The sequence below is a fragment of the Hyperoodon ampullatus genome (assembly GCF_949752795.1).
Source record: "Hyperoodon ampullatus genome assembly, chromosome: 5".
Taxonomy (NCBI): domain Eukaryota; kingdom Metazoa; phylum Chordata; class Mammalia; order Artiodactyla; family Ziphiidae; genus Hyperoodon; species Hyperoodon ampullatus.
In genome coordinates this window covers 105,864,840-105,881,518 of record NC_136918.1, presented here as the reverse complement: position 1 = coordinate 105,881,518, position 16,679 = coordinate 105,864,840, and the positions used below count along the sequence as shown (strand labels likewise).

Here is a 16,679-nt window from a genome sequence, read left to right as displayed (position 1 = left end):
AGAAATTAGAAAAGTAATTTTATCAGTAGATATTAATAGATAAGTGTACAACATTGTTCTATGTACCTTGAAAATATGTATACATATATGATACCCCAATAAAACATGTACACAATTTATTAATGTATAGTTCTATAACTAGAGTTTACTAAAATTAACCCTATCTGTTTTGGTTACCCTAAAGTTGAAATGTTCTAAATATTCGCTAATCACTGTTGCCAGTGATTTGATATGTGTGTGTTATATTTTTAGTATCTGGAAGATTTATTTATTTTATTGGAGTGCTATATATATGTATATAACATAATATTTTGAGTGTTTTCCATGTGTCAGGTACTGTGATAAGTCTTTTACCTGTTCTGTCTCATTTAATCCACTACCCCACAGGGTATGTGCCATTATTCTCATTTTACAGATCAGGAAACTTAAGGCCAAGAGAGGTTAAATGGTTTGATTAAGTCAGGTGGGAATCCTGACCCATCTGTCAAGAGCCCGTGTACTTAACCATTCCAGTATACACATATATTGTTTCTAGGAATATGCATTTGGTATCTGTTATAGCATCTGTGCATATGTATTGATATGTACTATGGCATACTTAAGCAATTATTGACTGAGCAAAAGTAGTGATTTAAAAAGACTGAAGGCAGCAGAAACTAAAGATGTTCATGAATGTAAAAGAGAGGAAAAAAATCGAACTTAAGCTATCAGAGGTTCCCTGTAAGAAGTGATTCTCAACCTTTTTATTTTTTCCCCCAACTTACCTGAGTGGGATATGCTTCGATCTGAAGGAGTGGTTCACTATAATGGTTATTTTTTAAATGCAAGAGTTATGATTACAGACCTGTTACTTTATGTTATTACCTTGTGTTTTGAAGGCTGGAGGGTATGGAATATATTTTAGATGTTTTTCTTAATGATTAAAATTTTAAAGTTTGTTTTTCCATATTATTTAAGATTCAACCTTGAATATCTTGAAATCTTACTAACCCAGAGTACAGTGGATGTGCATTTTTAGACTTTATTATCTGTCCTTTACCATGTTTTGAAAGCTTTTGCCAAAGATCTTTCAGATTATAGAACTTGTTAGTAAAGTTTAAGATTTATATTCCATGCTCATGAGGGTGTGGTGAAATGGATATCTCATTTTCAAATGGTGGGAGCAGAAATCACCACAACCTTTCTGAACCATAATTCATCAAAGTATATTAGAAACTTTAAAAATAATTTGTACTTTTTGACTTAGAGCATTAATTTCTGAGGAAATATAAATTTGGATTAAAGTGATCCATCATAGCATTAATTGTAATTAATGAAAGGAATGAGTTGAAAATGGAAAAGCAACCAGAACATCTAAAACAGTTGAACATTTTTCAACCCTCATAAACTAAAATATTATTCAAACCTAAAAAATTATGTCCTCAATGGCTATATAATGCTCTAGGAAAATAAAGTACAATGACAAAAAGATTAGGTGGAAAAATTTGTTTGTAGCAGGATTATACAGTTTGAATATAGGCTGGTCCATTCTCACCGTATTTTAGAGGGAGAAAGTGCTGTAAAGAAAAATCAAATGATCTATTTCACTAGAAACAGGATTTCTTGATGATAATCTGTAGGGGCCATTCTTGTACTTCAGGAAGTCTGTGAATGCTGAAATTATTTGCAAAAAAAGTTGTATTTACATTTCCTTGGTGAGCGGGTCTAAGGTTTTTTGTTTGTTTTTATCACATTCTCTTAAGAATTTCAAAACTTGCTAAACAAACACAGACCACAATCATCCAGGCACACCAACAGGTTATGAACCTTTGCTGTAAGCCATTGTGATACAAGCAGCACTGCCTACTTTTGCAAATAAAACTTTATTCGGTTTGCCCTTTCACTTCTGTATTTTCTATGGCTGATTTCATGATATAGCAGGGTTAAGTAGTTGAGATGGAGACTGTATGGCCCATAAGCTGCTTTCTGGCCCTTTCAAAAAAAGTATGTCAGCTCATGTCCTACTTTCTTATTTATTCTTTTCAACAACCCTGTGAGAGAGATACTATTTTTATCTTCATTTTAGATGAGACGCAGAGAGGTTAAACAGCTAACCCCAAGTCACACAGCTAGAAAAGAGAAATTACCAAGATGTTAATAGTGGTTATATATGGGCAGAAAATGATGGATGATTTTTTTTAAGTATCCAGATTCACTATAGTGAGTGTACATAACATAATCAAGAGGGGAGAAAGTTGTGAAAAAAGATTAGATAGAACTGAGTTATGAGAATCTTAAAGCTCATTCATCCTTCTTTATTATTTTGATTTGCTACATTTCATCCTGTGTTTGTAAAGAGCAGATATGCTATTTCTGCTTCTCTTTATGGGACTTAACTCTTATGCAGTCCTTTCTTAACTTGATTTTTTTGAAAAAAATAAATTATTCTGTTATTCTGTTGATAGTTTCTTAAAAACTCTCTATTAACTGAAGCCATTTTGTCCTTTAACTCTTTTTTTATTATTATTGTTGTTAAAATTTTATTATTTTGAATTACTAGTTAGCCTTTTTTTAATTGAAGTATAGTTGGTTTACAGTGTTGTGCCAATCTCTGCTTACAGCACAGTGACTTAGTTTTACCATATACACATTCTTTTTTTAATATTCTTTTTAAAATATTGTTTTGCATTATGGTTTATCCCAGGAGATTGAATATAGTTCTCTGTGCTATCCAGTAGGACCTTGTTGTTTGTCCATTCTAAATGTAATAGTTGGCATCTACCAACCCCAAATTCCCAGTCCATCCCTCTCCCTTCCCCCTTCCCCTTGGCAGCTACAAGTCTGATCTCTATGTCTGTAAGTCTGTTTCTGTTTTGTAAATAGTTTCATTTGTGCCATATTTTAGATTCCACATATATTGCCCTTTAACTCTTTTTTTAAATTAATTAATTAATTAATTAATTTTTGGCTGTGTTGGGTCTTCGTTGCTGTGTGTGGGCTTTCTCTAGTTGTGGCGAGTGGGGGCTACTCTTCGTTGTGGTGCATGGGCTTCTCATTGCGGTGGCTTCTCTTGTAGCGGAGCACAGGCTCTAGGCTTGCGGGCTTCAGTAGTTGTGGCACGTGGGCTCAGTAGTTGTGGCTCGCGGGCTCTAGAGCGCAGGCTCAGTAGTCGTGGTGCACTGGCTTAGTTGCTCTGTGGCATGTGGGATCTTCCCGGACCAGGGCTTGAATCCGTGTCCCTTACATTGGCCGGCGGATTCTTAACCACTGCATCACCAGGGAAGTCGCCCTTTAACGCTTGAGATTCTTTATCCTCTCTTTTATATTTTGAATTTAACTTCAACAGCTATTAAGTGCTCATAACTTAATAGGTGGCCATAAAATGCTGCATATGTGCCTGTCTGACAATATATACATAACTTACTTTTTCTTAATATCAATCAATTGAATTATCCTTAATTATCTTAGGCATAGATCTAGATACATAAAAGTGTTGTAGAAGATATTCCTGAAAGAAAACATTGGCTGTGTACTATGTGGAAAGCTTCATCCTAATGATTACAGGGGATTTAGGGAGGAAGAGGCCACAACCCCTTCCTTCAACGAACTGAATCATCTAGTAAGGGAGAAAAAGCATATCTGACTACTGTAACTGCAGTTATGACCTTGATCCAAGCTACAGTTGTCTTTCCCCTAGACAATTTTATCTCCCAACTTTTAGTTTTTCCTCAGTTTTTTCTCCACACAGCCAAAGTTATCCTTTTAAAGACATAAGAGTGAGGTCTCTTCTAAACCTTCCATGCTTTTCTATCTCAGGGTCAAAGCCAGAATTCTTACCATGGACTGCAGGGCTTTGTGATCCAGCCTCTGTCTAGCTCTTTGACTTGTCCCCTATTACTCTTTGTGTCCACTACTTACCTTCAGCTACCCTAGTGTTTTTGCCCCCTCTTTCGACTTGAATAACTATTCTCCTGCCACTTGGCCTTTGTTTTGTCTGCCAGAAACACTTCATTTGGATCAAATGAATTGTTTCCCATTATCAAGTTCACAAAGAGAAATTAAAAACTAGAGTCCCATAGAGGTTAAGATATGAAATTCTTGCCTTCCTGGAATATTGCTTAATCAGAGACAGAGTGTGCCTGTCTGGTTAGGGTTGGGGAGTTTTCAGGAGCTATAGCTTGGTTATATTCCTCTGACTAGGAGTGGCTTCTTTCACATCTCAAAAGGAAAATTATTTAACCTCCAATCTTACTTTTTAAAGAATCCGGAAGGTCAGTGGGCAAACACTTAATACTTTAACCAGCCAACACCCATTAAATTTAGAAACACTAGTTAATTCCTTGAATTTAGTACATAATACAGTTGACTCACATCACTTTCACCAGTAGGATTTAGTGATATCACTAAAGATGGATATTAGAGGAAAGATGGGTGCACAAAAAACAGGGTAACAAGTCAGTTTTGGTTTCAGCTTTACCAGGGTGCCAGTCAGTTATGGCAACTGCCTGTGTCTGTAACTTGTAAAGTTTTACTGGGAAAATTCATCAAGTGGTTGTGTCACTGTGTGCTTATGATATTTTTCTGAGAGGTGGAAGCACTTTACCTGAACGTTTCTACTTCCTTGAAAGCTGTGTCTGAATTTCTGTCTTGCAGAGTTTATAAATTTCCATGGATTATAGCCGCAGGCACCAGGTCATGCTTGATGTCTCTTCCTTTAGATTTCCTTTATATTAAAAGCTTTTACGGGCTTCCCTGGTGGTGCAGTGGTTGAGAGTCCGCCTGCCAATGCAGGGGACACGGGTTCGTGCCCCAGTCCGGGAAGATCCCACATCCCACATGCCACGGAGCGGCTGGGCCCGTGAGCCATGGCCGCTGAGCCTGCGCGTCCGGAGCCTGTGCTCCACAACGGGAGAGGCCGCAGCGGTGAGAGGCCTGTGTACCGCAAAAAAAAAAAAAAAAAAAAAAAGCTTTTACTTTCCATTTTTTCTGTGTTGTCCTGGTACTCCTGTGCTACAGTGAGTATAGATTCTGTTTAGTGGCACAATTTCTATACTGCCTCTTGTTAAGAGTGTATCACTTACTTGTAGTGTGTAAAGCTCAAAGTATAATCTCTACAAGGCCCCACAAGGCTCCAGCCTTGCAATTTCCATAGCTCTAGTGTTCTGCCCTTGCCTCTGGACTTCTCCGTCCCCAACCTGTGCCAAGACATTTTTAGCCCTGTGCTACCTTGGCTTTTGCCACTTCCCCTGAAATTCTTAGGCCTATTGAGCTAAAATCATAAAAGCACTCCTCTTGTGTCCCATATTTGTATTATTTGGATAATAACCATAAATGGGTACCTGAAATGAAGCTACTTTTAATGTTTCTGATGTCTGCACTCATAGGAGCCCAGTAAAGACAGTATCTCTTCAGCCACTTGCTTCTCTAGACCCTTTCTTTATTCTGCTTTTAACTGTTATAGGCCTTGCATAATTTGTTCTACCTCATTGGCAGTGTAAACATTCCTTTTTGTCACGTTCCTTTCAGCAATAATAGGATATGCCATTTCAGATAAACATAGTTGGTTTCTGTTTTTGTTTATATTTTAGCCTGTTGGTCCCTCTTGTCTTCCTTTCCCTTTCTCTTTGCTTTTGGGCTTAGGTTTTATTATTCTTCAATTATGTCTTGTAAGATCTGCCATAATGTCAGAGATGAAAGTCGAGGAATTCTGAGTTTATCAAAAAGCATTTATTATCAAACAGATTTTTCCCACTCTCTTCTCCCAGGTTTAAGGAAGTCTTACCAGCTCAACATAAAACCTAGGTCTGACCTCTTATTTTGTTTTTCTTCAGTTTTGCTTTTCCTTGTCCACTCCCTGAGGCCTAACTTTGAGTTCCTGGGGCACGTTTCTTTGTGACACCATGCCATACCATACATTGCCCTCTGTAATAACTAGTAATTTGAAATGCACCTGAAATTCTTCAAGTATTTAAAGGTAATCTCTCAGCTTTTTTTAACCTTTCAAATCTGTACGTATTTTATGTTACTGTATAGCAGTCACAGTCTTCATGGTGTGGTTTTTTTCACTTTTATTATGTACTTTCTATTTCTTTAAAATACCATCTTACCTTACTTGAATTTCCAGTTCAGTTCACCGAGATTTCCATCCTACAGTTACCTCCTATCCCTCTGTTAGATACCTTTGGAATCAGTCACCCTTCCTTTCTGATGAGTAGCAACTAAAATACTTTTTTCCCCCATTCCATCTTTAGGAACACATAGTTCTGGTATATATATTTCCTTTGTCTTTTTTCATATCTGACTAGTCTAGCTTCTGAGATTGAACTTACTTTTAAGGAAGTACCTCTCTTCTTCCATCTTAACATGACCTCCTTTTATTTATTTATTTTAACTCTTCCACTGTTATTTTAATGGAAAGTTTATCATCTTTTTAAAGCAAATTTAGTTCTTCTTGAGACTAAGCAAACCTGGTACCTGAAGTTAGTTTTTGAGGCATAGGCCTTTTAAAAGTTTCCCTTTTGGCTTTGACTTTGTAATAATTCCATTGAGCTTTTCTTCCTCCTCATCCTAGGAAAGTGATTTATGCCCTAAACAATAAAGAAGCTTGACCCTTCTTTATCTCTGTACTTAATAAAATCCACTGGACATCTTCACTGAACTTAGATAAAATCTTGACATCTATAGCTTTGATTAAATTTGTGTACATATCAATCTCAGAAGTTACTAGAGATTATATTATGACAGTGACTCTAGAAGCCTTTGGACAAGTCACATGAATATAAGAGCTGTTCTCTGAGAACAAAATTAAGAGGGACAGAATTAAGTCAGCTGATCTAAGACTAATATTAACAATTTAAAGTCTAGACATTCACACACTAGTGTGCTAAGACCCATATGGAACTTAACCAGCTTTTCAGTTTAATCCTCTGGCTTGTAGTCTTTGTTGAGAAACCAGACAGAAGGAACAAAAAGGATTTCCACCTACTAATACCTAAAAAACCTATATGGCTAATGGACATTTAAAAAATTCAATAATATAATTATTGCCTCAGCCACACCTGCAATACCATCTGTGGCCAGGCCATGCTAATTTTTTTTTTTAATTGAAGTATAGTTGATTTACAATATTGTGTTAATTTCAGATGTGCAGCATAATGATTCATTATTTTTGAAGATTATATTCCATTATAGGTCATTACAAGATAATGGGTATAATTCCTTGTGCTTTATGGTATATTCTGTTGCTTATCTCTTTTATATATAGCAGCTTGTATCTGTTAATCACACACCCCTAATTTGTCTCTCCCCCATTCCTGTTCCCCTTTGGTAACTACGAGTTTGTTTACTGTATCTGTGAGTCTGTTTCTGTTTTGCATGTACATTCATTTGTATTATTTTTTAGATTCCACATATATAGTATTTGTCTTTCACATATTTCAACAAGCATAATACTCTCTAGGTCCATCCATTGTTGCTGCAAATGGCAGTATTTTTTAATTTTTTTGTGGCTAATATTGCATTGTATATATATGCCACATCTTAATTCAGTTATCTGTTGATGGGCACTTGGGTTGCTTCCATGTCTTGGCTATTGTAAATAGTGCTGCTGTGTAAACATCAGGGCGCATGTATCTTCGAATTAATGTTTTTGTGGACTTTTTTCCATATATATACCCAGAAGTGGAATTGCTAGATCATATAGTATTTCTATTTTTAGTTTTTTAAGGAACCTCCATACTGTTTTCCACAGTGGCTACACCGATTTACATTCCCACTAATAGTGTAGAAGGGTTCCCTTTTCTCCATATCCTCTCCAACATTTGTTATCTGTAGACTTTTTGATGATAGCCATTCTGACAGGTGTGAGGTGATACCTAATTGTGGTTTTGATTTGCATTTCTCTTATAATTAACGATGTTGAGCATCTATTCATGTGCCTGTTAGCCATCTGTATGTCTTCTTTGGGAAAATGTCTTTTCAGGTCTTCTGCTCATTTTTTGATTGGATTTTTTTTTTCTAATTGAGTTGTATGAGCTGTTTGTATATTTTGGATATTAACCCCTTGTTGGTCGCATCATTTGCATATATTTTCTCCCATTCCGTAGGTTTTTTCCTTTTGTCAATGGTTTCCTTTGCTGTGCAAAAGCTTTTAAGTTTAGGTCCCATTTGTTTATTTTTGCTTTTATTTCTTTTGCCTTAGTGGCCATGCTAAATTGAAGTCAGATGCAGATTTTTGCTTAGCCCATGCTAGTTGAGACATTATCACGTGCACACACATCTGTGGATATCACCAGCGGCAGGCAAACAAAGATGTTTGTTCACGCAACATGTTCATTTGATATTCATATACATTTCCATATATTTTGGGGTTCCCTTGTCTGTGTGCCAGTTTTAATGTTTATACAGGGAACATTTAGTATATTATTCTCTCTAGTGAGTTTGGAATCAAAGGAAAAATTGACAGGTACCAAAATTGATCTAAAGCCTTTAAAATGAGCCTACTACTTACCTTTGGACCTACTTAAGAGAAAAGTTGGGTCTTTAAGTTGATACTCAGGCAGCCACAGGGAGGACTCTGGCCAGCCTCATACCATATGGATGCAACATACTCAAGAAGGGAGATGAGAGTCTTCTGGGATTGATATGTTTCACTGGTTTTCCACCAATGCTCTTTTTCTGTTCCAGGGTGTTATTTCTGATCTCACATTGTATTTAGTTGTTATTTCTCCTTAGTCTGTTCCATTCTGTAACAGTTCTTCAGTTTTTCCTTTCATGACCTTAACATGTTTGAAGAGTACTGATCAATTTTTTTGGTAGAATATCCTACAGTTTGGGTTTGTTTGATGATTTCTCATGATTGGAATGAGTTTATGCATTTTTGGCAAAAGTACCACAAAAATGCTTTTGTATTTCTTGGGGCTTCATATCAAGAGATTTATGATAATAATATGCTTTATTACTTATTGGTGATACTACCTTGATGGCTTTGTTAAGTTTGTGTCTGTGGGGTTTCTCCACTCTAAAATTGCTATCTGTTTGTAGTTGATAACCGTCTTGCGGGAGATGCTTTGAAACTGCAAATCTTGCATCTCCTCAAACTTTTCACCCACTAATATTAGCATTGTTCCATGGATCTTGTCTGCAACATTCATTGCTGTGTACAGTATTTGCCTAATGGTGATTCTCTATTTCTCTAATTAGTTTATTAAACATTAATTAATTAATTAATGTTTATTAATTAGTCTTCTGTGAGGAAGAGCTGTCTCTTACACTTATTGATTAATTTGATTATTTGTAGGGACTCATGGATATTTATCTGGTTTCGTGGATTAAAGTCCAATACTATCATCATTTATTTTGTTGCTCCAATTGTTCTAGCTTTAACTGCTCGGAGCACCTTCAGGTTGACTCCCATGTTCTTATATTCCATCACTGTTTCAGCATTTCATTACTTAGTCCTATCTAGTTATTTTCCCTGTTCCATCCCTGCTGGAGGAGGGCTTGAGCAGCCCAAGTTCCTTGTGCCTGAGGAGCCCCAAGTTCCTCATATTGGAGAATAGTGTTTAGAAGCCAAGATTTGGGCCCTAAGTGTGTATGTTGCTACTGAGGTGTCATTGCTCTGTGGCCCTCTCAATGGACAGAGCTAGGAAATTACACACACACACACACACACACATATATAGTAGGTATATTACAAATGAATAACCTAATCGTACTGAAAGGGGGTGGGGAAAAGGCTAACTTAATGTTTCTTACAATGTTTATTTTAGGTATTTAGAAGATTAACAAATTTATTCCGTGCATAGATTGGCATGTATTATAGGCATTTTTTGAAGTTCTTAGAATGGAAGGTAGTTGTGATGTGGCTAATCACATATGATAATGGCCATGGTTTGTAAATCAGATTTTAAAAGTGGGTGGACTCACTGTAAACAAGTAATGAAATTAACATTAGTGAACAGCTCCACTGACACCTGTGAAGTGTTTGATATAATGAAAGTTGATGCCAATGGGAGGTTTCAGGTAGGAAAATGACAGGGATGTGAATGGCCAGCTAACAGAAGTAAAGTCATGTGTGATAACTGTGTTAATGATCTAGTCTATTATTACCTGGATTTAGAAATCAAGAGGATTGTTTGCTCAGTGACAAACTAGTGTTTGGTAGTCTTCATTGTTACATTAGCAAAAAGGAGAATTCAGTTAAGAAACAGATAATCATATTTTAGTCAACCACTTTATATGATATTTTAGGGTTTCCTAGACTGCTACGTTTGTGTTATTTTTATACATTTGTGTATTAGGCAGCTCTGGCTGCCATAACAAAATATCACAGACTTAGCAGCTTAAACAATAGAAATTTATTTTCTCAGTTCTTGAAGCTAGAAGTCTGAGATCAGGGTGCCAGCATGGTCGAGTTCTGGCAAAGACGCTCTTCCTGGCTTGCAGACTGCTGCCTTCTCTCTGTGGCCTCACCATGGCCTTTCCTCAGTGCATGCATGTAGGGGGACAGAAAGATCTCTCCTCTCTTCCTCTTGTTATAAGGCCACCAATACTATCTGATTAGGACCCCTTGCTTATGACATCATTTAACCTAAATTACTTCCTAAGAGTCCTATTTCCAGATACTGTCACACTGGGGTTAAGACTTTAATACATGAATTTTAGGGGGCACATTTTAGTCTGTAGTAATTTGGATGATGTTCTTAAGTAAAGAATGTAATTATACGGCAGTTCTTTACATAGTAACAGTAAAAACTGTTACTTATTAGAATACCAAAGAAAATGACAAATGTAAGATGTGTTGCTCACCGCACAGTGACCTGGTGGAGCACATTCTGATTATGATGTCATGGTATCAGCTCTCATTACCTGAGTGCTTATGATAACAGTTATAATGCAGGATAAAACTTTCAAAGTAAAAAGACAATGTAATATATAGTTTTACATATTTTAAGGAAAATATTTAAAAAGTGGTGTTATAGTGAATGTTATAGTGAATTATTAGTGTCTGGCATGACATTAAACAGTATAAGAAGATACAGTCAGCCCTCTGTATCTGTGGGTTCCACATCTGTTTATTCAACCAACTGTGGATCAAAAATATTTGGAAAAAAAATTCCAGAAAGTTCCAAAACACAAAACTTGAATTTGCTATGCACTAGCAACTATTTACATAGTACTTACATTGTATTAGGTATTATAAGTAATCTAGAGATGATTTAAAGTATACGAGAGGATGTGTGTAGGTTATGTGCAAATACATTATTTTGTATAAAGGACTTGAGCATCTTCAGATTTTGGTATAGGGTGGGGGATCCTGGAACCAATCCTCCACAGATACTGAGGGCCAACTGTATGTAAATTTCAGCCATTTTTGTTTATGTCCCTTCAAGGGTATTGTGGGAAACCTACTGGAGGTGTTGTGCACAAGTACTTTTATTGTGTTAGGTTTGGGCTCAGCTGGATCAGGCAGGGTATTAATAGCCGAATCTTGGTGAATGAGGGAAGCTACAATGAGAACAGAACCTGAGAAAGTAGAAAGCTTCTCTTCTAAGGAGATAAACCCAACCCATAAATAGGAAGTGAATAAGGTTGTAAGTAGAAATGTACTAGGGCAAACTATTTCGGATTAAAGGTAGTAAAAATGTGAGTCTGTTAGTACCTGTTTTTTATGTGGCACCAGAATGGTGGTGTGGGGGCCAAAAAGAGGCAATAAAGGTGGTCAAACACTTTAGTGAAGAGAAAATTTAAAGCCAGGAAACCACCATTTATCTAACCTTCTTCTTCTTTTTTTTTTTTTTTTTTTTTTTTTTTTTACCTGTGGTGGTTTGGAAAAATTTGTCCTACTTGGAGTCATCATAGTTACTAGTAGTTTTTACTTCCCAGCTAGTAAGGACTACTAGATATAGAAGGGGGATACAAGTTCACAGAGCTAATACTCTCTAGCTTTCTTCTTTATCCATACATGTTCCTAGAAACATTGGAGACATGCTAGACACCTGGTAATGCAATTTGGAATTGTCAAACAAGTGTGAAGTGTCTGGGATTTTATCTAAGGTAGATTGCCACAGTTTCACAAATGCTGGTCCAAGACATGAAACTCCTGGGTCAGAGATAGCAGACTCTGTTACTCATGGCACAGCAAGCAGCATGTGCTTCAAGTTCATGATGGTTCCCTTTGGCCCTCAAGTGTCACAAAGGTGATGTGAATGGCCCAGGTGGATCCTGAACTCATAGTAAGTTTATATCACAGCTTACGAACCCCAAGCTTAGGGAGTCCTAATCTTTTATAATGGTCTGCAAGCATATCTGCCTGACCTTTGCTCCAGAGAGACACATTGCTTTGGACAGGGGCATCATGGATATCATCTCTATTTTTCAAGGCTGTTCCCTATAAACATCTTTGAAAGGATAAAGGCAGTCAGGGCCTCTTTTAAAAAACTGTGGAAATACAAGAGACTCATGGAAAATTATCTCCAACAGGAAGTGATTAGTATGAAAAGTCCTTGAGCTCTGAATGTTCTTGGCTTTTCTACTCTGCTCTAGTTTTACCAGCTTTTAAATCAGGAGTTGGCAAACTTTTTCTGTAAAGGGTCAGATATTAAATATTCTAGACTTTGTGAGCCATATGATTTCTGTCACAACTACTCAACCTGTTGTAGCAGAAAAGCAGCCATAGATAATACGTAAATGGATGAACCTGGTTATGTTCCAATAAGACTTTATGGACATTGAAATTTGAATTTCATGTGATTTTCATACATCACAAAATGTTTTTTTCAACCATTTGAAAATGTAACATCCATTTCTTAGCTTGTAGATCATGCAAAAATGTGTAGCAGGCTGAATTTGGCTGAATTTCCATAGTTTGCCAACCTGTTTTATAAGATGAATTTCTGGAATATAATAGTTTTAATACAGCAGTATTGCATATGAGAGATCATAATTAACATTTTATAGCAATTGATAGTTCTAAAATGTTCTCTCATAAATTATTCCCAATTTAGCTTCAGAGTAAATCTGCAAGATAAGCATTATTATCTCCATTTTATGGTGAGGCAACTAATGCATAGAGAAGGAAGATGACATACCCAATTCATAAAACTAGTTAAGTGACAGAGCCAAGACTGATTATATTCTGTATTTTCTCCTCAGTATGGTACAGTTTAAACTTTCCTAATCAGAGTATCACACCACTATAATACTCATTTGTTGCCAGAATGTTTATAGTTCAGTCTTGTAAATATTAATGGTAATAATAATGCATGCTCATTTCTAATTTTCTTTATTACTATAGTTTACTGTCTAGCTATTTTAATATTTGATAATTGGCATTTTGACAAAAACTAGATATGGGACGTGAAGGCATTTGTTACAACATTTGGTAAAGATTTGGCAGTTGAACTTTGTGGTCATTTATATACTATATTTCTTTTCCACATTTTCAAATAATAGTTCATTTTATTTTCAGATGTATACCATGAAACTAAACAATGAAGAACTTTTTCCCCTTCCTAAATCATGTGTTCATGCTGAACTAATGTTTTAATTTATCTGGTATAATTTAATTTATCCAAATTTAACATTTTCTCTAATAATGTACTTTTTGGATTGCTTCCCTATCAGGTGGTTGAAGATTATGCTGGAAGATGGCAGGTCCCTTTGCCACAGCTTCAAGTTCTTCAGACTGCACTTTGCTGTTTTACATCAGCTAGTGCATCATTCCCAGATGAATGTGAGCACGTACAATATGTTTTGAGTAGCCTTGCTTTGTAAGTACTCTTTACTTCTTATGAAAGTATTTTCTTGATATATTTGAGAACTGGTTTTTGATTATTTTCTCTGCAGAAGGAACCTTTCCTAAAGTCTTCCCTCCAAAAGATTTCTATTTTCTTCATTTAAGTGTTTAGGTTTAATTTTGAACATTTAACCACAATTTTACTTTTAGCTTTAGAGTTAAGTGGAATTGTTATATAGATTCTTAGGTTTACTACTAGCACTTCCCTTTCCTTTTTAATTCCCCAGATTCCCTTGGCAAACTTTAATGGTAAATCCTGGCAGCAGTTGAGGCCATCATAGTTATCAGAGGGATCTTAAATCGGGCCAGAAAGAGGTTAGGAAACTTTGGTTTTTAAAAATACTTGTAAAGGACTTTGAGTTAAAGATCACAAATTGAGCACTTGTATTTATCCTTTTTGCCCTCCTAGATCCTACTAAAATAGTAAAGAAGTAAAAGAGGGAAATACAGTGAAAAGAAAATAGAGAAGAGTCATCAGTGAATGAAAAGATTTCAACAATTTTCTTTGGGAAAGAAAACAGATAGAGGAGTGTCTTTGAAACATGTCAGAGCAAATCACAACTTAATTTTTTTTTTTTTTTGTTCCTCACATTACAATCACATCACATTAGTGGGTTGTGAATTCATTTATCAATATTACAAAATACAATAGAAAATATCAGTGTGTCTCATGGGATAAGTATTTGTAAAATTCTTGTTTTATATATTTATTTTTATGTATGTGTATACTTTATTATTTGTAAAACATTTTTTGAAACTGTGGGTAGCATATAAAACAAAATTATCCTCTGCCTTATAAGACAGGAGGAAGACCATCTGTCCTGCCTCCTTCCCCTTGGAATCCTAGGGAGGTATAGAATTTGAACATTAAAGGTATGAAATAGAGAGTAGGGAATGAGATACTTTGGGAGAATACAGATAAAGGAGTTAATTGCAGTTTTTCCATTCAGGCCTTTCACCAGACCCTAGGGCCTGGGTAGGATGGGGAAACAGCATTGATACTTTATTTTTTTCTCTAATGAAATTAAATGACTTTGGAGCAGTGACCTTTGTATTCTGGCAATTAAGGGTTCTTATTGAGACAGCTACCTAATCACTTAATTACCCTAAAGAAAAACTTATCAGTCACCAAACTCTAGACATGCTCACAGGGCTCCCAATTAAACTGCTTGTGGCTTTATTCTTAGATATTAATGGTTATTCAAGAATCATCAGACATTTGGGGAATGCCTTCAACGTGAAAAAGATACAATGAAAACAAACTTAAAAAAAAATTCTGGAAGAAATACTGTTAATGTTGAAAACAAAAAAATTTTAAAGAGAAATATAAAATCTATAATTAGCATTTTTAGAGAGAGTTGAGAAGATTTGTAGGACATTAAAACATCAACATACCATGCTGTGTGAAAGGAATAAAGAGATACCAAAAATGTGATGGTTAAAATTTAAAATTCTGTAGGAAAGTTGCAAGGTAAAGTTGAAAAAATAATCCAGAATGTAAAACAAAACCAAAATGAAGGAATGCTCAGAAAAAAACTGGTACAGTGACTTCATGTAGGAGGTTCATTATTTAACTAGCTGAAGTTCCAGAAAAAGAATTTAGAGAATATATGTTGCAGGAAATTTTCAAATAAATATATAATAAAAGAATTTCCCAGAAATAAAAGTCATAAACTTCCAGACTGAAAGAGCCTAAGAAGTGCTCAGCACAATGAATATAAAAAATACTCAGCTAAATACATCATTTTGCAATTTGAAAATAACAAGAATGAAAAAGCAGATTTGAACACCTTCTAGAGAGAAAAAACTAGGTCACCTACAAAGGAACAAACAGATTGATATTGGTTTTCAGACAACCAACAGCAGGTGGTAGAATATAATGAATCAATGTCTCTGAAGTTTTGAAGAGAAATTATTTTCAGTGTAGAATTTTATACTCATTCAAACTGTCAGTGAAGTGTGAGAGTAGAAGCAATATTTCCAGGCATCTAAGGACCTAGGAAATTGATTTGTCCACATTCTCTTTCTTGGGAAGTTATTAGAGAATGTACTCCAGAAAAATGGGGTATTACATAAAAAGACCAGATGACAATGGATCTAGAAAACAGCTTTTACTTAAGATAGACGGAAGAGAAGTTTCAGGGTCACTGCTAAATAGTAGGTCTTACAGATATATCACCTCCAAGAGGGGAATATCCAGTAAAAATGGAGACTTGAAACTAACCTTGAGAATTTGGAACCATTTAAGGTAGTGATAAAAGTAGACAAGGCAGAGGAAATAAAAAAGCAATTAGAAAACATAATCTGAGCAGGAAAGGACACAGAGTCATAGCAAACTACTTAGATATGCACTGAATGTTATTTACATATAGTTTTCTTCATGTAAGTGATGCTTATTGGCTTCAAACTTTTAAAGCACAAAAATAATTATAGTTACAGAACGGAGGAAAATTATTAACCTTTCAATGTAAGACTATTTGATGGAAATTGCAAGTTGAAAGTGAAGGACAAGGGCACTAGTATCCCTCCTTAAAATTCTTATTTTACAAAATGGAGTGTCAGTACGTGAAACCATAAATAAAGGTGTAAGTAAAGTTACAAAAATAAGTAATAGAGGAAATAATAATGAATGACTGTTGGGAGGATGTACTTGTGTGAGGAGTTTAATTCTCTTCTATCACAGCAGGAAGTTAAGAGATAATATTTAAAATTGGTAAATCAAGAAATACTAGCAAAGCTTTTTATCACCAGCTATTAAAAATACTGAAAGTTGTTAATTCTGGGTCATTGGCAGTGAGAGAGTGTTGAAACCTTTCTATATACACTTAGCATTTTTAAATATTGAAGATATGTAAATTTAATATATGTGAACTTTTATGGTTTTTTGATTTACATATATGCA

The 16,679-nt window shown here is 35.5% G+C and overlaps 1 protein-coding gene across 1 annotated transcript in view; it reads left to right on the top strand.

The window, feature by feature from the left end:
- ZNF654 (zinc finger protein 654) overlaps positions 1–16,679 on the top strand; it is a gene marked incomplete at both ends in the record, with an annotated part of 91,061 nt that overhangs the window by 8,583 nt on the left and 65,799 nt on the right. Inside the window, one exon of the mRNA XM_079704785.1 lies at positions 13,606–13,751. Within this exon, the coding sequence (XP_079560911.1) occupies positions 13,606–13,751 (146 nt within the window). The remainder of the gene's footprint in view (positions 1–13,605; positions 13,752–16,679) is intronic.